The sequence below is a fragment of the Danio rerio genome, chromosome 10 (genome assembly GCF_052040795.2).
Source record: "Danio rerio strain M-AB ecotype USA chromosome 10, GRCz13ab, whole genome shotgun sequence".
Lineage (NCBI taxonomy): Eukaryota > Metazoa > Chordata > Actinopteri > Cypriniformes > Danionidae > Danio > Danio rerio.
In genome coordinates, this window is record NC_141030.1 from 37,809,328 (window position 1) to 37,834,116 (window position 24,789).

Sequence of the window (24,789 nt, forward strand, 5' to 3'; positions counted from 1 at the left end):
ATTGTATTTGTGCTTTGTTGTCAATATTTTGCTTATTTCACACATATCCAGAATTCTGTACCCCTTTAACGACATTCCCAGTGACAACAACCGGTCACAAACATTTGTAGATGTCTTTTATTATGAAAAACAGTAATATAATCTCTCATTTACATTTCCTTAGAACATAAAGTTGTCAAGCCCATCTTCCATAAACTTCTTGTAGATGGCCATGAATTTTGCGACGAAGGCCTCCAGGTGGTAGATGGCTTTGTTGCCCAGCTGCAGTCTGTGTTCATAGTAGGCCGCCATCTGAGCCACTTCAGCCTTCAGGTGTCCATCACAGTTACTCAACAACTCAGTCACCAGACCCTAGAACACAATGCACATTTTATTTAACGCTCAAGTTAAAGTGCCAATAATTTCTTTATAATAAAATCAAGCAGCTCTACCTTCATGATGACTTCTGGTGGGATGCAGTGAGTTAGAAGTTCATACAATCGTGCACGAACTTCCAAAAGCCTGCAAATATGAATTAATTTAGTCTCCAGTATATGCAAATAAATAAAGCTGTGGTTAAAAAAAAAAAAAAAAAAAAAAAAAAAGCATCGCTATTCTCTCTTTAATGGATTCTCTGGATATATATGAATGTTCAGACCTCTGAGGGCTTTGCTGGCTAACTATAGCATTAGCGGTCTCTCTGAGGTAAACCTCCCAGTCTGTCTCTGGGATGTCCTGGTCTGGAGAGAAGGGATACCTGCAGGAAAGCACATTTGGGAACAGATTACAAGCATTGTATGTGTTTGGCGTATTCTTCAGGTGAGTTACCTTCAATCTGAGGATGAAAATTCATTCTTAATTGTTTTTGTAGAAGTTAAAGTCTCTTACTGTTGAACTCTGCAGGCCTCGCACATCAGCAGGGCCTTACGGAGGTTACGGCCAGATTTCTCTGCGATCTGTTTGGCCAGTTCTGGAGGAAGCAGTAGACCCTCCTTCCTGCACACGCCTGACAGGACACTGCACACCTGAGAGGATGAAGGTTGGATTGTTTTCAGATGATGAATTTATGATGCTGGTCTAATATAAATATATATGTATGAGCAGTTGATGTCAGAATTATTAGCCCTCCTATTAAATTGTTTTTTATTTTTCCCCAATTTGTTTAACAGAGATTTTACTACTAATAAAACTCATTTCTAATTACTGATCTCTAGATATAAGAAAGATTATAGTATTCAGCTTAAAGTGAAATTTTAAGGATTAACTAGATTAATTAAGCAAGTTAGGGTAATAAGGCAAGTCATTGTGTAATAGTGGTTTGTTCTCTAGACAATCTGAAAAAAATATTGCTTAAGGTGGCAAATTATATTGACCTTAATATGGTTTTAAAAAATTGCTTTCATTCTAGTCGAAATAAAACAAATAAGACTTTCTCCAGAAGAAAAAATATAGGAAACATTGTGAAAATGTCCTTAATGCATTAAATATCACTTTTGGACATTTGGAAAAAAAAAATGCGCAGGAAGAGATAATAATTTTGCCCTCGTAATATACGCGACGGCACATCTGATTATTCAGCAGCGCATAATGCTTCAGAAATTCTACAATACTTATTTGGTCAATAAACTTTAGTTTATATGTATAATAATAATAATAATAATAATGCATTCCATTTGTAATGTGCCTTTTTAAACAAATTAATTTTCACCTTACATTTGGTTTTCACACCGAAATTATTGGTGATATATGCATATTATATATTTGTCAAATTTGTCAAGATAAGTTCTTTAGATGTAGAAAAAAATAGTTTATTAGAAAATGTAGTAAAAGGGTCAACAATTAATGGGTTGTACAGTAAAATTAAACATAAAAACAACACCAATTTAAAAACGAAATAAATGAATGCCTTTTATGAAATATGACTAGGCCAACAATTTTAATAAATTAAATGCTGAATATAAAAGTAGGGCTGAATCATTTAAGCATCGACATCGCAATGTGTATATCCTCAATAATCAAATCACATGATTAGATTATTTATTAAATATTAAAAGATAAAAATATTACTAAATATAATTTATATATATATATATATATATATATATATATATATATATATATATATATATATATATATATATATATATATATATATATATGCAATGATGGCCATGTTATTTTATGTTTGGTTGTTAAATTTCTGTGCCTGAAATTAGAAGCACTGTTTATTTCACTTAATATATTCATTTCAAAATATATATTGCAGGAAAACAACATATCGCAATGCCATATTTTTTCAATATCGTTCCGACGTAATACAAAGTATTCATTTCTTAAAATATAAAAGCTGGTATGCTATTAAAAACAGCAGTGGCGTGAAGTGTCTACTTCACACTAAAGGCTTCAGCTTGCTGTTTTTGTTCTGATTAACGTTTGTCTCATTCTACTTGTACAACAACACAAAGTGAATATGTTCTCTGATTATTCATGTTTACCTGATGAATATAAAACTACATCACTATAAACATTGTGACTCCACAATATATTGTTTCAGCAGTGATATCGCAACGTGCAAATCCCCATTAATCACTTCACAGAATCTGCAATGTCAGTTCCGTTTATTCATCCACTAGGAAATTTAAGTGGGATTACACATTGTGAAGTTTAACCTTATAAAGTGAAATTTGATTGCTTTGTTTTTAAGGTCTATGACTGTGAGATTTTAAGTGTATGTGTATAAGAAATTATAACATTTTAACAAAGATAGTTTATTTTTTATACAATGAATACTATGCAATGTTTTTTATTTATATTTGATCGTTTAATTTCTGTACCTGAATACAGTTAGACTCATTCTAGAACATCATAAAACACTTTCTGCTTGATTTTATGCAGATTGTCGGTCCTACAAAATCATCCTGATCTATATAAAATGATGAATTCTTTTCAAATTTTGCCATGCAAATCATTGGACGAAGTTCATATCGCAATATATATTGAAAAACAAAACATCTCAATCTTTTTTTTTCCAATATCATGCAGCCAATACGTGGCGAATTGTGTTCACCATGGGTTTAGCTAATCGCAGTGCCTCAACAGGGCCCAGGCTTAGCCAAAAAAAACATTTGAGTGGGCACATGGCCTCGCTGCACCCTCACCTCTTCCACACTTGGCAGAGGGACCCTCACAGCCAGACACCTGCTCCTGATGGGGGCGATTACTTTTGACGTGGAGTTACAGCAGAGGATCAGTCGACAAGTGGCCATGTACTTCTCCATCGTACGGCGCAAGGCATGCTGGGCATCTTTAGTGAGGCGGTCCACCTCCGTGAGCAGCACCACTGTGAATAGATGAGGAAAACAGCTTAGTTATTCAGTGTATTCAGATAAATGATCTAACTTAATGAAAGAAGAAAGCCAAACCTTTGAACTCCCTCTGAGCGCTGGACTGAATCTGCTGAGACTGTGCGACTGTTTTTATCAGCTCCTGAATGACCACGCGGTCACTGTTCCCGGCATCACTGAGGAAAAAAAACACATAAGATGTGAAGAGTCACACATAACACATAGAAATTAAAAACAGGAAATACTTCATTTCTGTTTATTTACATTTAACACCTATTATATGCAAGTGGTGCTCGCTGCAGAGCTGAGTTCCAGCGAGGGGGAGCATGAGCTTGAGCTCCACCTTTTTTGCACTTCTTCTACGAGTGATGTCACTGGGGGTAGGGTTAGGGGTGGGGTTGGTGTAGTTCGCTGGAGCTCAGCTCTCCTCAAATGGCTCTGCAGCGAGCACCCTCTCATTATATGGGGGACTTGTAAATGTTAAGAGCTTTGAAAATACATTTCAAATGAGAAGAATATAGTCAAATAATAATATCATCTTCATCAGTGGTACCCAAAGTGGGGGTCGCTACTCCCCTGGGGAGGCGCTTGGTGAATTCATTTAGTTAAACTATTAGAATTACCATTTTTTTATTCACAGCCTACAAAAGACAATAATAGTCCATTTTTATAAACCTTTTTTTTTAATTGGATTGTGAGAGAGGGTGGTCGCTGCAGAGCCATTTGAGGAGAGCTGAGCTCCAGCGAGGGGGAGCATGAGCTGTCGCTCCTCCTCCTGTAAGCTGTTTTAATGCGTACACCAACTCCACCCCTAACCCTACCCCCAGTGACATCCCTCGTAGAAGAAGTGCAAAAAAAAAGGTGGAGCTCAAGCTTAAGCTCCCCCTCGCTGGAGCTCAGCTCTCCTCAAATGGCTCTGCAGCGAGCACCACTTGGATTGTGACCCCTGGGGTGTTTACATTTATATTAAAGACACATCAATAGTGTGAGATGCAGCAGATTCATTTTAAGGCACCAGGTTAAACTTTGACAACTTTGGATGTAATGTAATGTATTTTTTATTTAGTGCCATGTTAGCAACCAAGGCTATCTTCATGGCAGGAATCTTTCAACAATAAATATACAATTTAAAAATTAACAAACAAAATAAAACATAAATTAAATAAGATTTTTTTGTGTTAATACATGATAAAAATTCTAAAATCTTTTCTGGTTTCACTTTATCAAAAATGTCCTTAAAAGAGTTCATTTCATAAAAAGTCCTTCTGGAATCAGTAAAAGCAGGACAGTCCAGTAAAATAAGTTTTATAGTAAGAGGAGTTTTGCAGCACAAACACTGAGTAGGGTTTTCACCTTGGAGCAAAAAACCATGTGTAATTCTCGTATGCCCAATACAACATCTGGTAAAAACTACTTGATCAAATCGATTCTTAAAATGTCTTAAAATTCTGTGTGAAATTTCAGGTTGGATTTCATGTAGTTTATTGTTTTCTAATTCATCCCATTCCTTTTGCCACTTGTTTAAAATGTAAGCGTTGATAAAAGGTTTCATCTCTGATGGAGGAATTTGGCATTTGTTCACTACTTGCTTCAAAGCATCTTTAGCAGCTGCATCAGCTCGCTCATTTCCTAAAAGTCCGACATGTCCAGGAACCCGACAACTTTGGAAGATGGTCTACTAGTAGCGGTTTCAAAATTACACCAAGAATAGACATGGGCCTATAGACCCTTTTCTTTGTTGCTGCAAGAAGGGCACCATAGTGACCAGCGTTTCCGGTAGGATGCTTAGAACTTCCGTTTACAGCATTGACAACAGGTAAATCTTGATCCGAAAATGGTTGACAACACTGTTTTGTGTGGCTTACAGAGTGTTTTTGTGATCCACAATGTTGATTTTGAAAGGTGTGTGTTAAAGCCGATATACTTCTGTCAAATGCACAAGAGAAAATCCTTCTCCACTTTTAGTGTCTGCCGTCATATAAGCTGTATTTCAGCGTCAGTGTTCTCGACTTGTCAGCTGTACTGAACTTAGCAGCTCTTCAGTGCACACACACAAACACACACACAATAGATCACTGCATTAAAGAGCAAACCATATTACTGGCATGAAACTTAACAGGTATGTAACGAAGCCATGCAATTTCCAAAAAAACTAAAAGTAAGTTACTTATACTCTGCTGGCTGATTTGCATGTTGATTCTAATCGGGAGCAGTTTGTTTCATTTAGTTTGTTTTGTGTTGTATTTATCATAGTATTGCATTAAAAAAGCCACTTTATATTCACTTTGTGCCAGTCTTTCAATCAATGTGTTAGTGGGACAGAATAGGCTACGTCTGTCAAATATTTTGGTGAATTACATTTGTTTGAGTTGGTTATATGCTTGAAAAAAAGGAGAAAATTATCACTTTAGCAGTGATGAGGCTTCATTTAAATGGCACAAGATACCATCTGACGGTAAGGGTGGTAAGGGTAAATGACTTGCAAAATGTTGTTTTTCTTTCCTTTTAGATCACATTATTTAAATAACCAGTCCACGGGTCCGTTCTTCGTAAGTGGATTACTTAATTAGCTGGATTTGGTTATTGACGATTTGACATGATCCAAGATCGTTTCGTTCTTCAAAACTGACTTGAGAGTTGTTGTCATAGCAACAGTTCTGCTAGCTCAAACACAGCAGCGTTAGCAAAGAGCTTAGAATGACCAAGAGGCGACACTCTAGTGTAATTTGGGAAACAGCCACTTGAGGGTGCGGCGGCCATTTTGGAATGAAAACTCTAATAGAACAACAGCATATAATAAGTCTGTAAAATAACCTATTAAAAGTGCTTATGATTGTGATAATAAGTGTTATATTGTCGTCTTTCAGGTTGTATCTCAGCTTTGATACGCTTTTTATATAAATAAATAAAAAACAAAGTAACTGCTTGCCATCGCAAAAGTAATGAGATTCAATGGACGGCCGATCACTTTCACTACAAAATGGTGGAATCCAGGGCTGTTGCTGGGCGCTGCCGTTGCAATGGAACGTTCTATTGAGTGTCGCCTCTTGGTCATTCTAAGGTCTTTGGCGTTAGTTAAAAGATGTTAAAAACAAGTAAAATATATTAAAACTATCATATCAAACTGTCCGAAAGTTACTGTTTATACGCATCAAACATCCTTCTTAGGCATACACGCTAAGCAAAATAGGTAATTTTGCATTCTACGAAAAATGTCTATTGGTGTGTGTCTTTAGGTCCAAGGTTTGTATATTTATAACCACCTAAGAGGAGTGTGGGGGTCGCGAGTCACTGGCATTGTTATTTTGGGGGTTTCAGGCTTAAAAGTTTGGGAACCTGTGGTCTACAGCAGTGGTTGCCAAAGTGGGGGTCGCAAGACAATGAGGAGGGGTCGCATGGCGATGTCCAAAAATCTAATTCATTTTATTAAACTATTTAAATCACCATATTTTATTCATAACCTACAGAAGAACAAAAAGTAGTTAATAGTTACACTGTTAACATTAAAATAATAAACATTAAAAAAACAACATGCAAATAAAAAGCCATCAGCCTTTCGATTTCCTTTTTTTTTGGCGACCCCTGGGGTGATTACAATATTTTAAAGACACAGTAATAGTGTCAGTTGCAGCACATTGACTTTATGTCACTGGGTCAAACTTTCCGACACCTTTACTGTACTCACGTACATTAAAAATAAACACAGGCTACATCTGGACATGAACGACGGTCTCCAAGTGGCGTTCTCCAAAATTAAACGTTGAATAGACTTAGGCCTATTGATGTGTGTGCAAGGATTATATAACTAGAACCACCTCAGAGAATATTAGGGGTTCACTGGCATTGCTAGTTTGGGGGTAGCAGGCTGAAAAGTTTGGAAACCCCTGATCTACAGGACCATATGTATGCAGCCATGTATTTTTCCTTTACAAAATTACAACTACTAATATGTATAAATGGCATCTGTACATATTTTTTTGACAAATTGTCTTTGGTACAGTTTTTTAGGTACAGTGTTGTCATGTAAACATACCTTATATGAAAACAGGCCCGAGGAAACATACAGGAGGCATTTACACTACACCATCTTTCAATACGTATGGGCTCATTTATGCATTTTATCTCTTTACACAACTGCAGCTGTTGACTGAAAATCTATCAACCTTGTAGTCTAAAGAAACCTTATAAAAGAAAACCTCCCTTTATAGTACATTGTTACTAATGTACACAAGAATAATCTTCATTACCTTGGATTCACCTCTAGATGGTAGTTGCTGGCAATAGTGTTGATTTCAAGCTTCTTTTTTGATGGAGTCTACGGGAGACAAATGGTTTATTACTATATTGCATAATTAGAAAGTAACTTCACCCCAAAATGAAATCAACCTGTTTTAGTTTGTTTCTTCTGTTGAACACCAAGATATACTAAAAAACGTTGCAGGAAAAATCAGCATTTGACCTTCCATAGTATGTTTTTGTTCATATGAAGTAGGGCTGCCCTGTATATAATTTCAGCATTGATAATGCAATTTGTACATAGTCACATTGCAAGATATGCAATGCTGAGTCTGGATTATAGTTGACCAGGAGCTACAGAACACATGTGATTTGTAGATTCACTGCTTAGTTTAACTATAATAAAGTGGAGGTTTATCATTTGCATGTATTTTAAGGCCTGTGACTGAACATTTCAAGAGTTTAGAGCAGGGGTCACCAATCTCCTTCCTGGAGGGCCGGTGTCCCTGCAGGGTTTAGCACCAACTTGCCTCAACACACCTGCCTGGATGTTTGTAGTATACCTAGTAAGACCTTGATTAGCTTGTTCAGGTGTGTTTGATTAGGGTTGGAGCTTAAATCTCCAGGACACCGGCCCTCCAGGAACAAGTTTGGTGACCACTGGTTATAGTATTTAATCATTTATACGTAATTTATACAACAAAAAAAGTTTTTCTTAGAACTTTTGTCTTGTTTCTAGTCCAAATATCTACATTTCAAAGAAAAAAGAAAATTTTACTTTCACCATTGGCAGATATTTTTGCTTGTTTGAAGGAAAAACTAGGTGTAAACAAAATAATATTTTACTTGATATTTTAAAAGCATTTTTTGCATTAGGATTATTCAATTTTTTGCATTGAATACTGTTAGACCTCCAAAAATCAAATAGTGCAATTCAAACAATCTTGTGAAAGTGTATTACAATATTTCTCGCAGTAAAGTAAAACATCACTATCAGATTTTTTCAATATAGTGCAGCCCTAATATGAAGGTCAATGGCTGCTTTTTCCACAACATTCTTCAAAATATCTTATTTTGTGTTTTGTGAAATACGTTCAAGTTTAGAACCAAATGAGTTTATGTAAATGGTAAGGAAATGTTCATTGTTGGGTGAACTATCCCTTTAAGCAGCTTTCTTTCTTAAAAATACCGTGATAGACTGATGTTCAATCCTGAGTTTCTCCACCCCGGCTCCATAAAGCTCTCGAAGCAAACACATGATCCGAGTTTTCTTGCCAGCTCCAGAGGGTCCATAAACCAACAAATGAGGAAAATCGCCACACTGAACCTAGAAAAATTCAACAATAAGAGCTTATTATCTCCTTACACGTTTAGTTAGCATTATTAATTCAGCATGTGAAGTAGAGTTCACGGTTACAGCTAAGTTTATATGCTGATAGAGTTGCAAACGTTAGAAATTTTAACAACCTTCTTCAACAAGACATATTGTATAATGATTCACACGTTGTCAAAATAACAATAAAAACAGTTATTTAATTTGATTTTGGTCTGGCATAAATGTAAACGTTAAACACAACCAACATCCTGGCAGTGTCTGTCGTTTTACCAGATTTTTGAGCTGGTTAGCTTGCTCCTTGTGGTAGTCCAGTTTAGCCAAGGACGTCGGTCGGTATTTGTCCACCCATAAACTCATTTTTCAGTTGAAATGATGACAGTAATGTACCCGTGGAAGAAGTAAATAATATGATGTTATTGTCATCCGCCTGCTCCCGCGAAACACAAACCCGCGCAGCGCGCTGTCAGAGCGGCAACTACAGGAAGCGAGGAGGGACAAGGGGTGCTTTTGCGTTTTGTAAAATGAAGAACTATTGTACTGTAGGCCATCTGTTGGACGCACAACAAAAGGTAGGAAATGGTTTTAATTGCGAACTGTACTTATTTTGTATGAACATGCTACATGCTAACACTGTCACAGCATTCCAGTCAACTAATTTAGAGCTACTAACGTTAGTCAACAGTCCCCGCCTTCACTAAATGAAAAATGCAAATTAAAAAGAAAAAATAACATAAATAAAATAAATAATTACAAATTAAACAAATGAATATTTAAGTCAGTGTAATTACATCTAACTTTTATTATTGTATGTCACAGGCTAGTAGCGCTAATTAGCATTTGATGCTAATGCTAACATTGATGCAACTTAATGTAACTGTAATGTAAATATTAATGCTATATTAACGGTACTGTAACTTTAAACTATCTATTGTTTTACTTAAAAGCTCGATCAAACCTTTAACATTAACATCAGTCAGATTAATTGCTATTTGAGTGATTCTGTTAAAATTAACTTACATTTGTTTCTGTCAAGATAACCTTAGGAACTATACAGGGAGAGGAATTGTTTAGTTTTATATTACAGAAACTCGATATTTATTTTCTATATTTTTGTTAGGCCACAGTTTGAAATGCCATTCTGCAGGCTGAAATGGCATATTTAACACAATTAACCTCGACTTTACTACAAAAAATACAGTCAGGTTTATTTTGTGTGGATAAATGTAAGCTTACTTTAGTAAAACTATGTTTTTGTCTTATTGGCTAAATGGGCTCATGAAAGTGTTTCACATAGAAATGAATAAATAATAATTAATAATAATAATTCCTTACATTTATATAGCACGTTTCCTGCACACTCAAAATGCTTTACGCATTGGTGGAACATGTTTCCCGAAAGACATTTTAAAATGGAAACAATATTTTTCTTTCCCATTTATCGATGATATTTGGTCAACAATACATTTTTACGCCCAAATCAGGTAGAAGAAATTCATTTCAAAATATTACACAGGTACTACGATCCCTGCAATATATTTACAAAAATTATAAAATATAAAATATATTTATTAAAAATTATATTATTCACAAAAATGTTTTGTACTTGTAAATTTTCTGATGATTTTTGGAAACAGGTTTCAGGGTTGATTTTTGATTAGTTTGGAGATATGCTGTAGAGAGAGGAATCATTAAAAGGCGAGAACTGAAAATTCTTTCGTCATTTACTCCAAACATGCTTGCGTTCTTGTGATATTTTGAGAAGTCAGTGGTCCCTCACTGATTATAAAACACACACACACACACACACACACACACACACACACACACACACACATTTTGAGTCTCTATGCAGTTACATTGTAATTTAAGTTATGAAAGGAAACAATATACTTTTTTTTATTTTATATTAATTATGACGTATTTAAAGGAAGACTTTTTGGCAAATAGGCTCATTTTTCAAGTCACTCAGAGTTAAACTGTTGTGTTTGATCATTTTAATCCGTTCAGCTGATCTCTGGTTCTAACAAATAGTCCAAAATCCTTGATTATTACTGCAGAATGAGAGTATAGCAAAGATTATAGAATACACATGACGTGTCACTCGTATACTTTTGAATGGGAAAAGTGAAACAGTCATTATGGCGAATGAAGCTCCGCCTTCTAGTACAGGAGCCAATCAGTGATTGATATTTGGCAAATAAAGCCCACCTTTTAGTACATGAGCCAATCAGCGATCAGTATAGAATGACAATTCTCCAGGGAAGGGGCTTGGACTAGATGTGAGTTTCTGCAGATATTGTGTGATATGGACGTTTATAAATGAAACTAAAAGGACAGTTACTGTTCAATTTTATTGGTTATTCATAATATGTATTGTAATCGTAATCTTGGCAAGCAGTTTTGAAGAATTTGATTTACCCATTCAAACAGAATGCCCATGTATACTTCCCGAGAGGCGTATAGGTATAGTTACTAGCCATGTCAAGCTGGAATATAGCAGCTATTCATTTCCATCAGTCTTGGTGCATACTTTAACTACACAAGAGTCAAGTTTTACTTTAAAAACTTTTTTAGGGTGGGGGGGGGGGGGGTCTCCAACAACAGGCTGATGGGCATTCAAGGTCAAAGAACACTTTTATTGTCTTAAAATCTGCATTTATTTTTACCAAATTATGCCAGCGACTCTCATATGATTATTTAGCAATTAATTTGTTTCTACACCCCTTCCTAACGCGATGCTAATCTGCACTGATTGGTCCTATTGTACTCTGTTGTGATTGGTCAACAGCGTTCAGCGTGAGACGGAGAGAAATGGCCACCATGGCTTATCAACAATATTGAAGTAGTCAGAGTGCAGAGTGTATGTGTGAGTATACCTGCCAACACTCACGTTTTTTTTCCGGGAGTCTCCCGTAATTTCAGACCCATCTCCCGCCACCCTCCCGTTTTGTTATTTATCCCGGAAACTGATGATGGCCATAGCAACGACAAGTGCCAGTGGATTGTGCATTTAAATGCAAACGCATTTAAATCCGTAAACAAAGCGGCACGCGTCGCATTTTCATCATGGCATTAGACGTGATATGAGAATATAAAGAGTTAACCAGATGCACTACAAGCATAAGTAGTAAAAAACAATAAAATACATAATTTGTAGAGAAAACAAAGAGGCAACCATTTTAATTACACATACTTACACTTGTGAAATGCGTCAACAGACTTTTCTGATCTAAAGCACTCATCAGAAAAATGACAGGAACACAGCACAAGCCTGGGCTGTAATGTTGAGGTATTTTTGCCAAAATAAACCTCAACCACTCACTCTTCACTGTTTCATCTTTGAGTAGAGAAAATAACACTAACTTTCCCCTCACACTTCAGAGCACAGCGTCTTCGCGACATGATTCAACTGGCGTCTGCTGCAGTGTCCTTCTTCTTTTTCTTTGCTACTGTGTTTGTGGGCGGGGCTGGTTTTTTTAAATTTTCCCGGGATTGCGCGTGCAACAAATAGGCGGGGCCAGGCCCGGATTAAGAACTCAGGAGCTCCTGGGCACATTATCTTGTAAGGCCCCCTACCTGGCCCTACTCCTAAAGTTGAATTTAAAAAATAATAATAATATAATATTTTTTATTAAAATGAATCTATAATTTGTTGCCCACATATTTAAATAAATGATATATAGTACATATGTATTTACAAAGATTTAACTTATTTTTCAAAGCATTGAATAAAAATACTAATAAAATGAATGTTTTTTTTAGTATACTTGTACAAGTTCACTGAAACAGTACTATATATATATATATATATATATAATTTTTTAAGGGTATTTTTAATGTAGAGCTTTTACAAACTGATAGAGCATATTGTTTGCATGGCATAGGCTATATCACACAATGCCTCTCCAATCCAGTTCTATGAATCTGAGTCTTTAATAATACACACACTTATTAATGATTTACTGTCTCTCTCTTCCTCTCCCTGTATTCTCTCTACTCTTCTCGTGATGAAAAGTTGGCAAACAGCATAGATCAACTTGATTATAAACCTAAAAGTATCAGAAAATCACACACACTATACCTCTTCTCCTCTCCGGTCTCTCTCCTCTTCGGGGCCTTTCTCTCTCCCTCTCTCTCTCCTTTTTCTGTCTGTTTCTCTCACGATGAATCCAGTCCGCGCTGCGCTGCCGTTAGCCTCCTCCGCCTGGTTAATGCTAGCTTACTGATCTAACGTTACCATAACGTCTTCTTCTATACCCTCATCCTCCTGATCATGGGTCTGTTTGAAGAAGGTGTGTATGGAAAATGCCTCAATAAAGATGCCTCCTCTCACACTACAGTCCGCTCAGTTTAGTGCGGGTTATTTCAAAACTGATGTTTCCGCGCTTGACCAATTACAGCATTCTGTTTAGTTAAAGAAAGAAAGACAATTTAAACATAATAATAATAGTTATATGTGATTTTTTTGCTCAGATGAAATACAGTTGTCTGAGCAATATAGTTTTTACAGAGAAGGAGGCTAAACATTATTAAATACCCACGAGGCACTTGACTTTATATCGCATTTGCATTATTTATTAAAAATGTTTCCTTCCTGTTAAAAATAAATATATTTGTAATCTGATATGTAATGAGGAGAAAAAAAGTAGCACAAGTTCAGCAGATGGTGAATTTGAACCGGGTTGATGATCAATCGCGTCAAAAGATGTTGCTGTGCACATTACGAGGTACGCCACTCAGGCTGTGATGCTGCATAGCTCTTCTAGGCCCACACGGAATCTGCGCGCGCAGAATTCCACAGATTTTTCACAGAATTCTGCAGATTTTTAGCCTATCATTAATTCTGTTTATTTACTTGAGTAAATGTGTAAATCTGAATTTATTCAGTTTTTATTCAGTAATTTATTACTTTTTATTCAATATATTAAGGTGTAAGTTATGATACTCCGCTGGATACTCCCAAAATAATTGCACAGAAATCCGCAGATTTTTACCAAAATTCTCCACAGAAACAGCAAAAAACGTCCGCAGATTCCGTCTGGCCCTGCTCTTTACTCGTTGTCTCTGTCAATCAAGCATCGATGGGCGTAAAGCGTGAATAGCTTATTCCAACTAGGTGTTCTATTTGCAGTTAGCCTAAAAAGACACCCCGAAATTGTCTTTTTCTTCTCCCCCCTCGCAGGGGCCCCAAGTGCGCTCGGGCCACTGGGCCTGTGCCTATAAGGCCCATTGGTCAATCCGGCCCTGGGCGGGGCTTAAGTTCCATTTCCTGGTCACGCCGGCACAGCTAAAGACTCGTTATCAAGATGATTCATTTGAAGCACTGTGAGTCGACTCTTTTATAAATGAATAAACAGTTTTAAACACTGCACACTTGCAGATTTAAGTCTTAGCTGAATAATTCACTTCACTTAGAGCTGTGTTACACAATACATGGAAGGTCATTCTCAAAAACCCATAATAGAGGCTCTTTAAAAAAAAAAAAAAGAAGAATAAACTGAACTGAGCATATTTGCAAGTAGTTGTGTGGTTTACCCAAAAAGGACAATTCATCATTTCTGATGAGTTTTTTTTACTCTGTTGAACACAAAAGAAGATATTTTTAATAATGCTGAAAACCTGAACATTGACTTTTATAGTAGTTATTTTTCCTGCTATGGAAGTCAATAGCTAGAGGTTTTCAGCATTATTGAAAATGTCTTCTTTTGTGTTTAACAGAAGAAAGAAACTCATAACGAGTTCAAATATGCAGAGGGTGAGTAAATGATGGAATCATTTTTATTTTTACTATTGATTTCACTGTTAATTTAAGTTATTGAGTTTAATTTAAAAGCCTCACAAAAATACTTTATTCATTCATTCGTTTATTTTCTTTTCGGCTCAGTCCTTTTATTAATCTGGGGTCACCACAGCGGAATGAACCGCCAACTTATCCAGCATATGTTTTTACTCAGCGGATGTCCCCCAACTGCAACCCATCTCTGGGAAACATACATACATACTCATTCACACTCATGCACTACTAACAATTTAGCCTACTCAATTCACCTGTACCGCATGTCTTTGGACTGTGGGGGAAACCAGTGCACTCGGAGAAAACCCACGCATACGCAGGAAGAACATGCAAACTCCACACAGAAATGCCAACTGACTCAGCCGAGGCTCGAACCAGCGACTTTTTTGCTGTGTGGTGACAGCACTACCTACTGCGTCGCCAAATTACTTTATTTTTTAATATAAAATTTGATTTAAAACTATATATTTTTTATTTATAAAAATAATTTCCAATTATTAAAAAGCCTTTTCAGTGTCAGTTTTCAGCCAAATGCATCTAGAATTTTCAGTTTCAATCAACAAGCTTCATTTCGGTGAATCTCTAATCTTGCTATAAGAGGGTCTTTTTGCATTGGACAATTCAAAAACAAGGCGGCAAAACATCTAATTATTATAAACATTTTAAATTATAAACATTTAATTACTATAAAAATAGAACCAAACATTTTTCCCCAAATTCCCAAAAAAATTATTAACAAAATTATTGTTATCAGACATTTAAAAAATACTTATTTAACGTGTTGAAGCAACTCAATTCTTAAGTTTATTGGGGGCAACTTGACTGTTTTATGTTCAACTCACTTACATTTATAAAAACAATCAAGTTAACCTAATTCTTTACTTTTTTATCATTTCTATTGTTAAAACATTCTCACATTTCGCAGGGTTATAAAACCCAACAATGTTTTAACACTACACATATATTTACAATATTTTTTGTTAATTCGGTTTAATTTCTGAATGTTAAGTAATCAAAAGTGGTAGTTGTAGTTGTTGTTGTTGTTGTTATTAATAATGCTGTTGTCATTTTCACTGACATTATTACTATCATTATTATTATTGTACTATCTATCTATTATATGTTTTATTTAAATCTTTATTATTCTTGCTTCATTTTTTTGAATTGTTGTATATTTTTATGTTCTCTTGTGTATATACTTTGTTTGACTTGTTCACCCAGTTACCTTTACATGCGCGCGCTCAACAGGATTGTTTTTTTTTTCAGCAGGGTGTTTTATGTTGATTCTCTCTATAGAGACTTTTTGGATCACTTGTTTCTATTTTAAGATGACCAGATGGTTTTAGTTTCAGTTGTGTTTGGGAATTGTGACTAATATAACACTCTTTCTTTCAGACACCCCTTTTCTGGCCGTGAGGTTCCCATCTCGAATGGTTCTGGCTTTATAATAAGTAGTGATGGCCTGATAGTGACAAATGCCCATGTGGTCGCCAACAAGCGTGGTGTTCGTGTCAAACTGACCAATGGTGAGACTTACAACGCCACAGTTCAGGATGTGGACCAGGCTGCAGACATCGCCACCATCAAAATCAATGTTAAGGTACAGATGGAGCTTTGAGGTTGTACTGTTAACATATGTTATCTTTTGGGGATATTTAATTTTTTAATTAGGGATGCACCGATCCTGATACTTGGATTGGATATTGGTTTGGTACTGCATATTTTTACTGCAAATCCCATCTTGCATGTGCTCTATATTCTGTGTAATTTATAAGCAAACAAAAGCCAGAAAGGTAGCCTTTTATAAGACAGTAGAAAGTTGTCTTGTAGGCCTACTGTATCCTAAATGTTTTGAAGCCATTCTATAGTTTAATGTGAAGTACAGATCAATATTCACATGGTTAAATTCATGTTCAGTTCTGCGCTTCCCTCCGCTGCGCCTGTCAATCATTCTCCAATTTATTTACAATTCAAACTGCGTGTCACGTTCATGACAACATGAAAAACTTTCTCCAACACTATTTGTCCCTGTTAATTTAAATAAATATTAATTTATTATATTACATTATATTAATTTATTATAATATAATATATATTATATTGGTTCATTTCGACCTGAAACGACGAGTTCATTTTTGTTTCTAAATCATGTAGCTGTTAGAACAGCAGATCGCATTCGCAACACTGGAACTGAGTGGGTTATTACCTGCTCTTCACACACAAAGTAGGCCTACCTGAAATTTAAAACTAGAAAAGGCTCAATAATACATTGGACAGATCCTTAACGCACTGATTTCTTCCCTTTTTACTGCTGTTTTGGATTGGAAGCTGTCTCAGTGATGCATCAAGCACTTCATTCACACACCGGCTGATGTGACGTGTGCCGCTCTGTAAAATTATTCTGTAACATTAAAAGTTTCTGTTTTCTCATCCTTCCCACTGAGTTTATTCTTTCGAGGGGAATACTTTTAGGATAGTTTGTAAGCCTGGCTCATTGTGGTCAAAGTTGTTGATTAAATTAATAAAAGTGAAACTGACAATCACAATATAGATTTTAATTAACAGAAAATTATTTAGCCTAGTACCGGCTGCTCTGAAAACTGTGAATATTTGACTGTAATTTTAGTTATATCAATAGTTTATTTAACAGACCAGTTTGTGTTTTGATTAGGGTCAATAGTGGTAGCCTGTTGCAGAGTTCTAAGAAAAATCTTACTATTAAAAAAGGAAACATAAGCTGGACCACATCACCATAGAAACTGTATTATGCTTAAAAAAATGGCACAGTATCAGGATCGGATCTGTATTGGTCGATACTCAGAATTTTGGGATCGAAATCGAATCAGTTCCAAAAAAGATGGTATCAGTGCATCATTATTTTTATTGAGTCATAGTTTAATATGGTAAGAACAAGGACTCATTTTATTTTATTAATTTACATTTTTAGTAAAAGGTCTTTATCAAATGAGTAATTTCTTTTTGAATTTTGTTCATTTAAGAATTAAACCTATAGAATCAAAATTGTGTCACTGTTAGTACATTAAAAGTCTGAGGTCAATATGATTTTTAATATTTTTAATGGCTCTACATTAACTTTTTTGATCACCAGCCTATATGGCTAGTAGTTTTTCAACTTTACTAGCCACTCGCCATTTTCACTTTTGTTGTAGGGAAAATATATTTGCAAAATTACTTGATTTAAATGTGTTGTGTATGACATTGCTCAATGAGCATGAGTGGTAGTGGTTTCATGGTGTTGCTTTGTAATTATTTCAGGGCTCAACATTAAGGTTGTACCAATTTTTTCTCTGACCACTCTGGAAAATAAATAAATAAATAAATTAATAAGTATTTCTTAGCCAAAAATGTTAAATAATTTTAAAATTTCAAAAACTAGCAAAATATATTTTATAATATTCATACACTTTTTATTAAATAAAACTTAAATAACAATTATTGTCATGTAGCCTGTCTAAAACTATGAAAAGTAGTCTGTCCTAGCTCCAAGACCAAGGTCTCAGATCAGCAGTTAACTATACATAAAATTTAATCTATTAAATAAATGTTACTGAAAAGAATGATAATTAAACCATATTAACAAAAAGAAAGCAGGTGAAAAACATACCGTGTGCAATAATAAAAGGATGATCAAACGCACACAGTTAACATTAGGCCCATTAATAATCTGTTCAAAGATTGTTTAAAGCTAAAGCTGCAACTGCTGCTGCATACATAAAATACCTTCTTTTTTTTTTAATCTCGAGCTCTTGAAAATGGTGGATGTGTATCGCTTTTTGTGAAGTCTATTTCAAACAGAACCGATCGCAGCATTGTGTTTCCGGTCAAGGTTGCTTCACGCAAGGAAATGGGATCGTGCACGCTTTTAAAAAATTGCGCGCATCACATAACATTCTGTATTCATCTGCTTTCTTTTGCTTGCGTGAACACAGCTGTTTTTGTCAGTCGGGCTGCTTCTCATTTCTAGAGGTTCATCCTTATTGTTGAACCCTACTTCAAAAAAAAAATACAATTTAAAAGTGATTTTCGACCAGCCAAAGTGGAAAGTGGGAGTGGCTGTCTAATCCGCCACAGCCGAAGTCTACCTGCGGTTGGTGGGTGTTAATGTCAAGCCCTGGTGTTAACCCATTAATCTGATTATACTGTATTTAGGCTACATACACGCTGTAATATTTCAGGAGGAACCGCCGCATACAAATATGGAAATAAACTCGAAATTGTGATAACCTTAGTGACATTTGGTTTCGTATCCTCAGATTTTTAAACGCAGTAATATTACAGCAACTACAGAATATTATAGTCAACAATTTTAGGTAAACCAACAGTAACAGAGGAGACTTTAATGTTTGGAAGGCCATTTTTGCAATTGATTTTTCACACTTTTCTTTTACCACAGTTCTAGTACATGGCCATATAGTCTGACATAGTGTCATTGTGTTCTCTGTCTTGTCCCAGAATCCTTTACCAACGTTGCGTCTTGGCAAGTCATCTGATGTGCGTCAAGGTGAATTTGTGGTTGCCATGGCGAGCCCCTTTTCTCTTAAAAACACCATCACATCTGGAATCGTCAGCTCTGCTCAGAGAGACAGTAAAGAACTGGGTCTCTCCAACTCCAACATGGACTACATCCAGACGGACGCTACCATAGATGTAAGAGCACTGGAAACTGGGTGTTGTTGCATGCAAAAAAAAATGTATGTCATCATTTAATGAATTGCATTCCATCACTCAATCACAATTCTGCTTTACAGTTTGGAAATTCAGGAGGGCCTCTCATAAACCTGGTGAGTCGCTGACATTTACTCAACTCACTGCTTCTGCCTTTTGGTTTAAAGAGTCACGAAACACCGAAACACATTTTTGAGATGTCAATAGTCATATATATGTTCCACGCTGCTAAAAACACTCTTAGGACACATATTTAACAATAAAAGTGAAAATTGGTTGTTTTTGCGTTATTTCAAACAAATTCGTTCTTCCGGTTTAAAAAGAAATTTTGAAGCTACGTCAAGGCCATGAGCTCCTTGTGTAAATTCCAGCATGGAGACTGGGTGTCTGTACCGGCGGGTACAATGTGACGTCTTTAAGCTTTCATCAATAATTCAAGAGAAAGACGAACTAATCAGCGCGCTCTATTGTGAATGAGGTGCAGCTTTATTAATATGCATGATAGCTTCAAAAACTACCTGTTACAGTATTCAGAGAGACGCGACGTTGTGTTGCTAACCGTAAATAAAACAAGTGGAAGAAGAAGAATTGTTCGGAGACATGGGTCGTCAGTGTTGTTTATAAACGTGCCACAACAAAGGTTTTGTTTCATTTTCCCGCGATGAGAAAGGACCCACATTTGTGGACTACAGTGGTCTTCTAACACGCAACAAAAATGTTTGTGAGGAACATTTTTACCCGAGAGCTTTTTGTATTATAAATGGTGAAATCCAGATTTTCCACTCGTCTTCTTATAAAAAAAAAACGCAAAACCAGTTCACGTTGATTGTCCTGTCTCTACGGATTTGGTAAGTAAGCAATTGGTGTACCTTGTTATTCAGATGGCGAAGTAGGCCATTAAAACTACACTCTTCTAGCAGTTCCTCGGATCCAATATGTCGTTTGTCATGGGGGGCACGCATGAAATGTTCTTGAATGAAAATGAAAGTGCCAAACTGCAGTTAAAGTCGACAAATTAAGAATGAAACTCCCCAAAATTACATGACACTCCGGAGGAAACGTGGAAAGCGTGGTGACACAATGACGTTAATCGTATTATGTGCTTTAACATGTAAAACGGGATCATGAAATGAACATTCAAAAAGCAACTCATGTAAACACCTTAATCATATTATTGTTTTAATCAGATTAAGGCAAATAGTTAGATTACTGATGTCCACAAAATCATTACTTTATCTGTTAAACTGACAAGTGTAACACAAACTACTCTTTTGTCTTCATTTGGAATAAAACTTCCAAGTAACTCAACACAAGCAAAGACAATTGTAGGCATAATAGTAGGAGTATTAGGGTAGGAATATTTATAGCCACAGACAAGCAACCTTTTTCAGGGGTAGAAAACTCTGGTTTTAGGCATTTAATTAGTGTGCTAGAACCACTCTACGAAATCCCAAGTAGAACGTATCTCACAGCTATGGTGGTACCCTCCTTGTACAATAATGTGAAGGAGAAAGTTATTAGTGCACATTTAGTAGTTGACTATAGATTGCTGGACCTTCAGAGCAACACAGAGCTTCATGACTGTCATATTAAGAACGTGAATTGTTTTCAAATGTTCATCAATATTGTATTGTACTGGCCATACTCTAGCCTTATGTAATAAACTGATGTGTCATGTTTGTACTCTTCAGGATGGTGAGGTCATCGGCATTAATACCATGAAAGTGACAGCAGGGATTTCCTTCGCTATTCCCTCAGACAGAGTCCGTCTCTTCCTAGACCGATCTGCAGACAAATAGAGTAAGAATGACCTCACAGCTGCTTGCTTTTGTCTGTGACAGCATTTTTTTTCACTGACAGATGGTTATTGGGTCTTTTTTTCAGAGTCTTGGTTTGGAGAATCGGGATCGAAAAGGCGTTACATTGGAGTGATGATGTTGACTTTGACCCCCAGGTGCCAAACACTTTTATTACAATTTTACAGGAGAGCAAAATTCATACATTATGGAATCTACAGATGTTTGTTATTTACCACTAGATTTGGCTCTTAGAAATTTAAGTGCTGGAATACCTGGAAAATTGGCTTGTTCTGTTGAAAAGTGCTTAATTTATCAAGGAGAATTTGTATGCAATTTTCACGCCGAAAAATAAAAATGTTTGTGAACTTTTGTGACAATTTAATGCAAAAATACCCACACAATCTACCGTGATTCCGAAGCAGTGATTTAAATGAAATGAAAAGTGGCCAGTCACAGTCAACCTTGTCTAGATTTACATTGAACGTAACGGTGGGACAAAGGCCTTTCTGTGTTGCAGTGACAACAAAAAAACAACTTAAAAACAAATGTTTTAATGGAAAAATGCTTTTGGGATGTTTTCACTATGTTATTAGCAAGAGTAATTAAACCACGAACATACTTCCTGCCATTTCAACGATCTACACACACATTTTGCTCTCTTCTCTCCGCTCTCTTCTTCTGACTTGTCTGTCACTCTTCTGAATGTTGGCGTGGGAATGCAGGTATTGCGCAATTACTCATTTCTGCATACGTCGTGAGCACTTTATTTTAACATGAGAGCGCAGTCATGTACATTAATCATAAAAACACATATGTGACCTCTTAAATAGGCTTTTTCAAATTAACTGCAAGTCCTCTCATCATCTCGTGTGTGTGATCAGACTGTATACAATCGCGATCTCTTCAATATTAAAGTAGAAATTATTTATCTTTGCTCCTTGACTAAATTTAGTATTTAGAGTACAGACTTTTTATTTGGCTGTATCGTCAAGTGAAACTTACTGTACTTTGAGCAAAGTTGGAATTTTTTATATTTCTTTACGACAAAAGAATTATGCTAGAAATGTTTCTATTTGGGGTATTTGTGGGTTTTATACATTATAGCTGTATTCTGATCTGTCTTAAAGCATCACTGAATTGTACAGGCATTACAGGTCAAAGCAATCTGCTGTTAAATTGATCATTATAAACAATAAGACTCTTCAAACACTGCTTTGAAAAATGTAGTGTTGTCATAATTCAAATACCTAGAGTTAAACAAAGCCATTTGCTTTATTATCATTTTATTTATTATTTATGACAGCGTACTAGTCTTTTTTTGTAAAATTATTTCAGTTTAAGATCAAGTGTAAAATAATATTTCCATGTGCTGTACAGCTATTTAAGAAACAAATTTGCCATATTGTAAAGACAAGAATGAGCAAAAAAGAAAAATGGTGTAAAATATGTAAATAAAAGGCTAAATTGAAATATTTTTATCATATACTTTAATTAAACCTTTCAAAACTTGAAAATATTGTTTAAAAAATGGACAAAATGTGTCTCTATGGCCTTATAGAGTATGTGGTAGTTTTGCCAGTACTATTGAAAAAGATTAAATGTCATGGAAGGAAAAATCGACCATACTTCCTTTGTTAGTGCACATTTTTATATATGTAGCTTTGTGATTCAAGCAATTAAACCATTCAAATAAATTTATTATCATTTCTTGAAAAAAGAGCCAAAATGAAAATCTGAGTTTTTTCCCCAAAAATATCTAACTAGTACTCTGAGTAGTTTTTAAAACAGTACTTTGTACTTTTACCCAATGTTAGTATTATTTACTAAAACTTGTATTATTTTAGCAGTGTAATAGTATAAAAAAACATTTTCACAAGCACATTTAGTGCAGGTTTAATATATTATTAATACACAATTGATTAATTAATTATTATTATTATTATGATCAATAATGGTTTTTATTTGTGTATATATATAAATTCCTATGCAGTGTTTTAATACGTTGCGTGTCAGTGTTGAAAATAAAAATAGGTGCTGGAAAAAAGTGCTCAAAAGTCCTTGATTTTCATTAGGCTGTGCCTGTATGAGCCCTGTAAAATTCAAGATATTTAAGGTTTTAGTTTTGTATACATAATGTAGAGTTAAGCAATATCATAATGTAGAGTTGAACAATATCATTTTTTTTGTCCCAAATGACACGAGTTCAATTGTGGTATTGATTTAAACACTTCTGTGAATAATTAAAGGTGCAGTAGGTGATCTGCCAAAATGCTAACCGCTTAGCATATTATCTTTGGACCGCGGGGAGGGACTGTGATTCAAAGCCACATGGCCTGAAATCTGCATTTGCTGACAGACAGTTTGAGCTGCTTATCTGAATTACAGGAGATGTCGACCCGACAATATTTAATTGGATGAACATTTTTTAGTTTTATACTTTACCCAGAATATAAAATACATAAAAACACATTTAGATCATTTACTTTAATCATTACTATTGGACTGTGAAGAGACTTTCTACCAGCACAACTAAAATGTTTCTGAGGACAATCACCTACTGCACCTTTAATTCAATGCATTGCAAATTAACAGCATTTCCTTTTTCACTCTCTATGCGAGTGAAGTAGTATGAATGTTTTGTTGAGGTGTTTTTGGTTGAAGCAAATGTAACATTGATTGTTATGCTGATCTATCTATCAAACTATCAGTCTATCTATCTATGAATCTATCTATCTTATCTATTTATCAATCAATCCTTCAACTGTAAACTTTGCACTGAAGTGAGTCTTTTATTATCTTTAAATTCTCTTTTTCCCCTCCTCAGTATAATCGAAGAGCTAAGGATGCGAGACCCGTCCTTCCCTGATGTTTCTCATGGAGTTCTCATCCACCGTGTGATTGTAGGATCTCCAGCCAACAGGTGTGCTGCTCTCTGAACATGATGTTATCAGCTGTTGATTAAGGCATCCTTTGATGATGTCATTTCCTGTTTTCTGTTTTGCAGAGCCGGAATGAAGCCAGGAGATGTTATTATTGAGATCAATGGGGTAAAGGTGAACACGTCGGAGGAGATATGTAATGCTGTGAGGACCAGCGAAAGCTTAAATGTGGTGGTCCACCGGGGGGCCGACCTGCTCATGCTGCACATGACCCCAGAGTCCACAGAGCGACATCAAGTCAAGTATTTAGTAAGATTAAGAAATGGTGAGTAATGAGAAGCTGTCATAGTTGGAGATGTTGTAAGAAAGGAATCATCTAAAGAGTTGAACAGTTGTAGCAAACGCTGGACATTCGTGTAGTAAACGTGTTTCTGGAAGCGTATGAAATAATGTGGATGATTCAGACTTCTGTACACTGGATAAACCTCAGTGTGTCTGCGCAAACTACACTATCAGTATTGATTTGAAGGAATATCACTGAATATTTTGTTTAGGATTGTCATGAGGGCAACAAACACTCAACGACCTTAATAAAACTGGGTGCTCCTATTGTGAAAATGCTGATGTTTTGTATTGAGTCTCACATTCTCATGTTACGATGTTTGTATTTTAATACATTTTTTCTGAACAGCTCTGATTTCACAATAAACCATTGGAATATTTATGGATGATTTGC

At 35.6% G+C, this 24,789-nt stretch overlaps 3 protein-coding genes and 1 long non-coding RNA gene across 4 annotated transcripts in view; 2 read left to right on the top strand and 2 right to left on the bottom strand.

The window, feature by feature from the left end:
- LOC147842141 (uncharacterized) overlaps window positions 1-24,789 on the bottom strand; it is a 1,078,568-nt gene that overhangs the window by 366,482 nt on the left and 687,297 nt on the right. The window lies entirely within an intron of this gene.
- On the bottom strand, window positions 104-9,376 carry rfc3 (replication factor C (activator 1) 3). The gene is given in 9 exon segments (NM_201457.1): window positions 104-351; window positions 432-501; window positions 638-736; window positions 868-1,004; window positions 3,138-3,319; window positions 3,402-3,499; window positions 7,571-7,638; window positions 8,749-8,886; window positions 9,166-9,376. Coding segments are annotated over 9 exon segments (1,071 nt in total). The 5' UTR covers window positions 9,253-9,376; the 3' UTR covers window positions 104-159.
- On the top strand, window positions 4,013-5,606 carry LOC147842144 (uncharacterized). The gene is made up of 2 exons (XR_015501370.1): window positions 4,013-4,842; window positions 4,887-5,606. It is a non-coding gene; the product is annotated as an uncharacterized LOC147842144 (long non-coding RNA).
- On the top strand, window positions 9,395-24,784 carry LOC147842145 (serine protease HTRA2, mitochondrial-like). The gene is made up of 9 exons (XM_087271127.1): window positions 9,395-9,464; window positions 14,078-14,220; window positions 16,085-16,289; window positions 19,163-19,357; window positions 19,459-19,491; window positions 21,067-21,175; window positions 21,260-21,329; window positions 23,999-24,094; window positions 24,179-24,784. The coding sequence occupies exons 1-6, from the start codon at window positions 9,417-9,419 to the stop codon at window positions 21,172-21,174; spliced, it is 732 nt and encodes a 243-aa protein (XP_087127253.1). The 5' UTR covers window positions 9,395-9,416; the 3' UTR covers window position 21,175; window positions 21,260-21,329; window positions 23,999-24,094; window positions 24,179-24,784.

Coding starts and splice junctions, on each gene's coding strand:
- LOC147842145 (XM_087271127.1), top strand. CDS start 9,417: ATGAAGAACTATTGTACTGTAGGCCATCTGTTGGACGCACAACAAAAG. Junction 9,465..14,077: donor TGTTGGACGCACAACAAAAG/GTAGGAAATGGT, acceptor CCCCCCTCGCAG/GGGCCCCAAGTGCGCTCGGG. Junction 19,492..21,066: donor GAGGGCCTCTCATAAACCTG/GTGAGTCGCTGA, acceptor TGTACTCTTCAG/GATGGTGAGGTCATCGGCAT.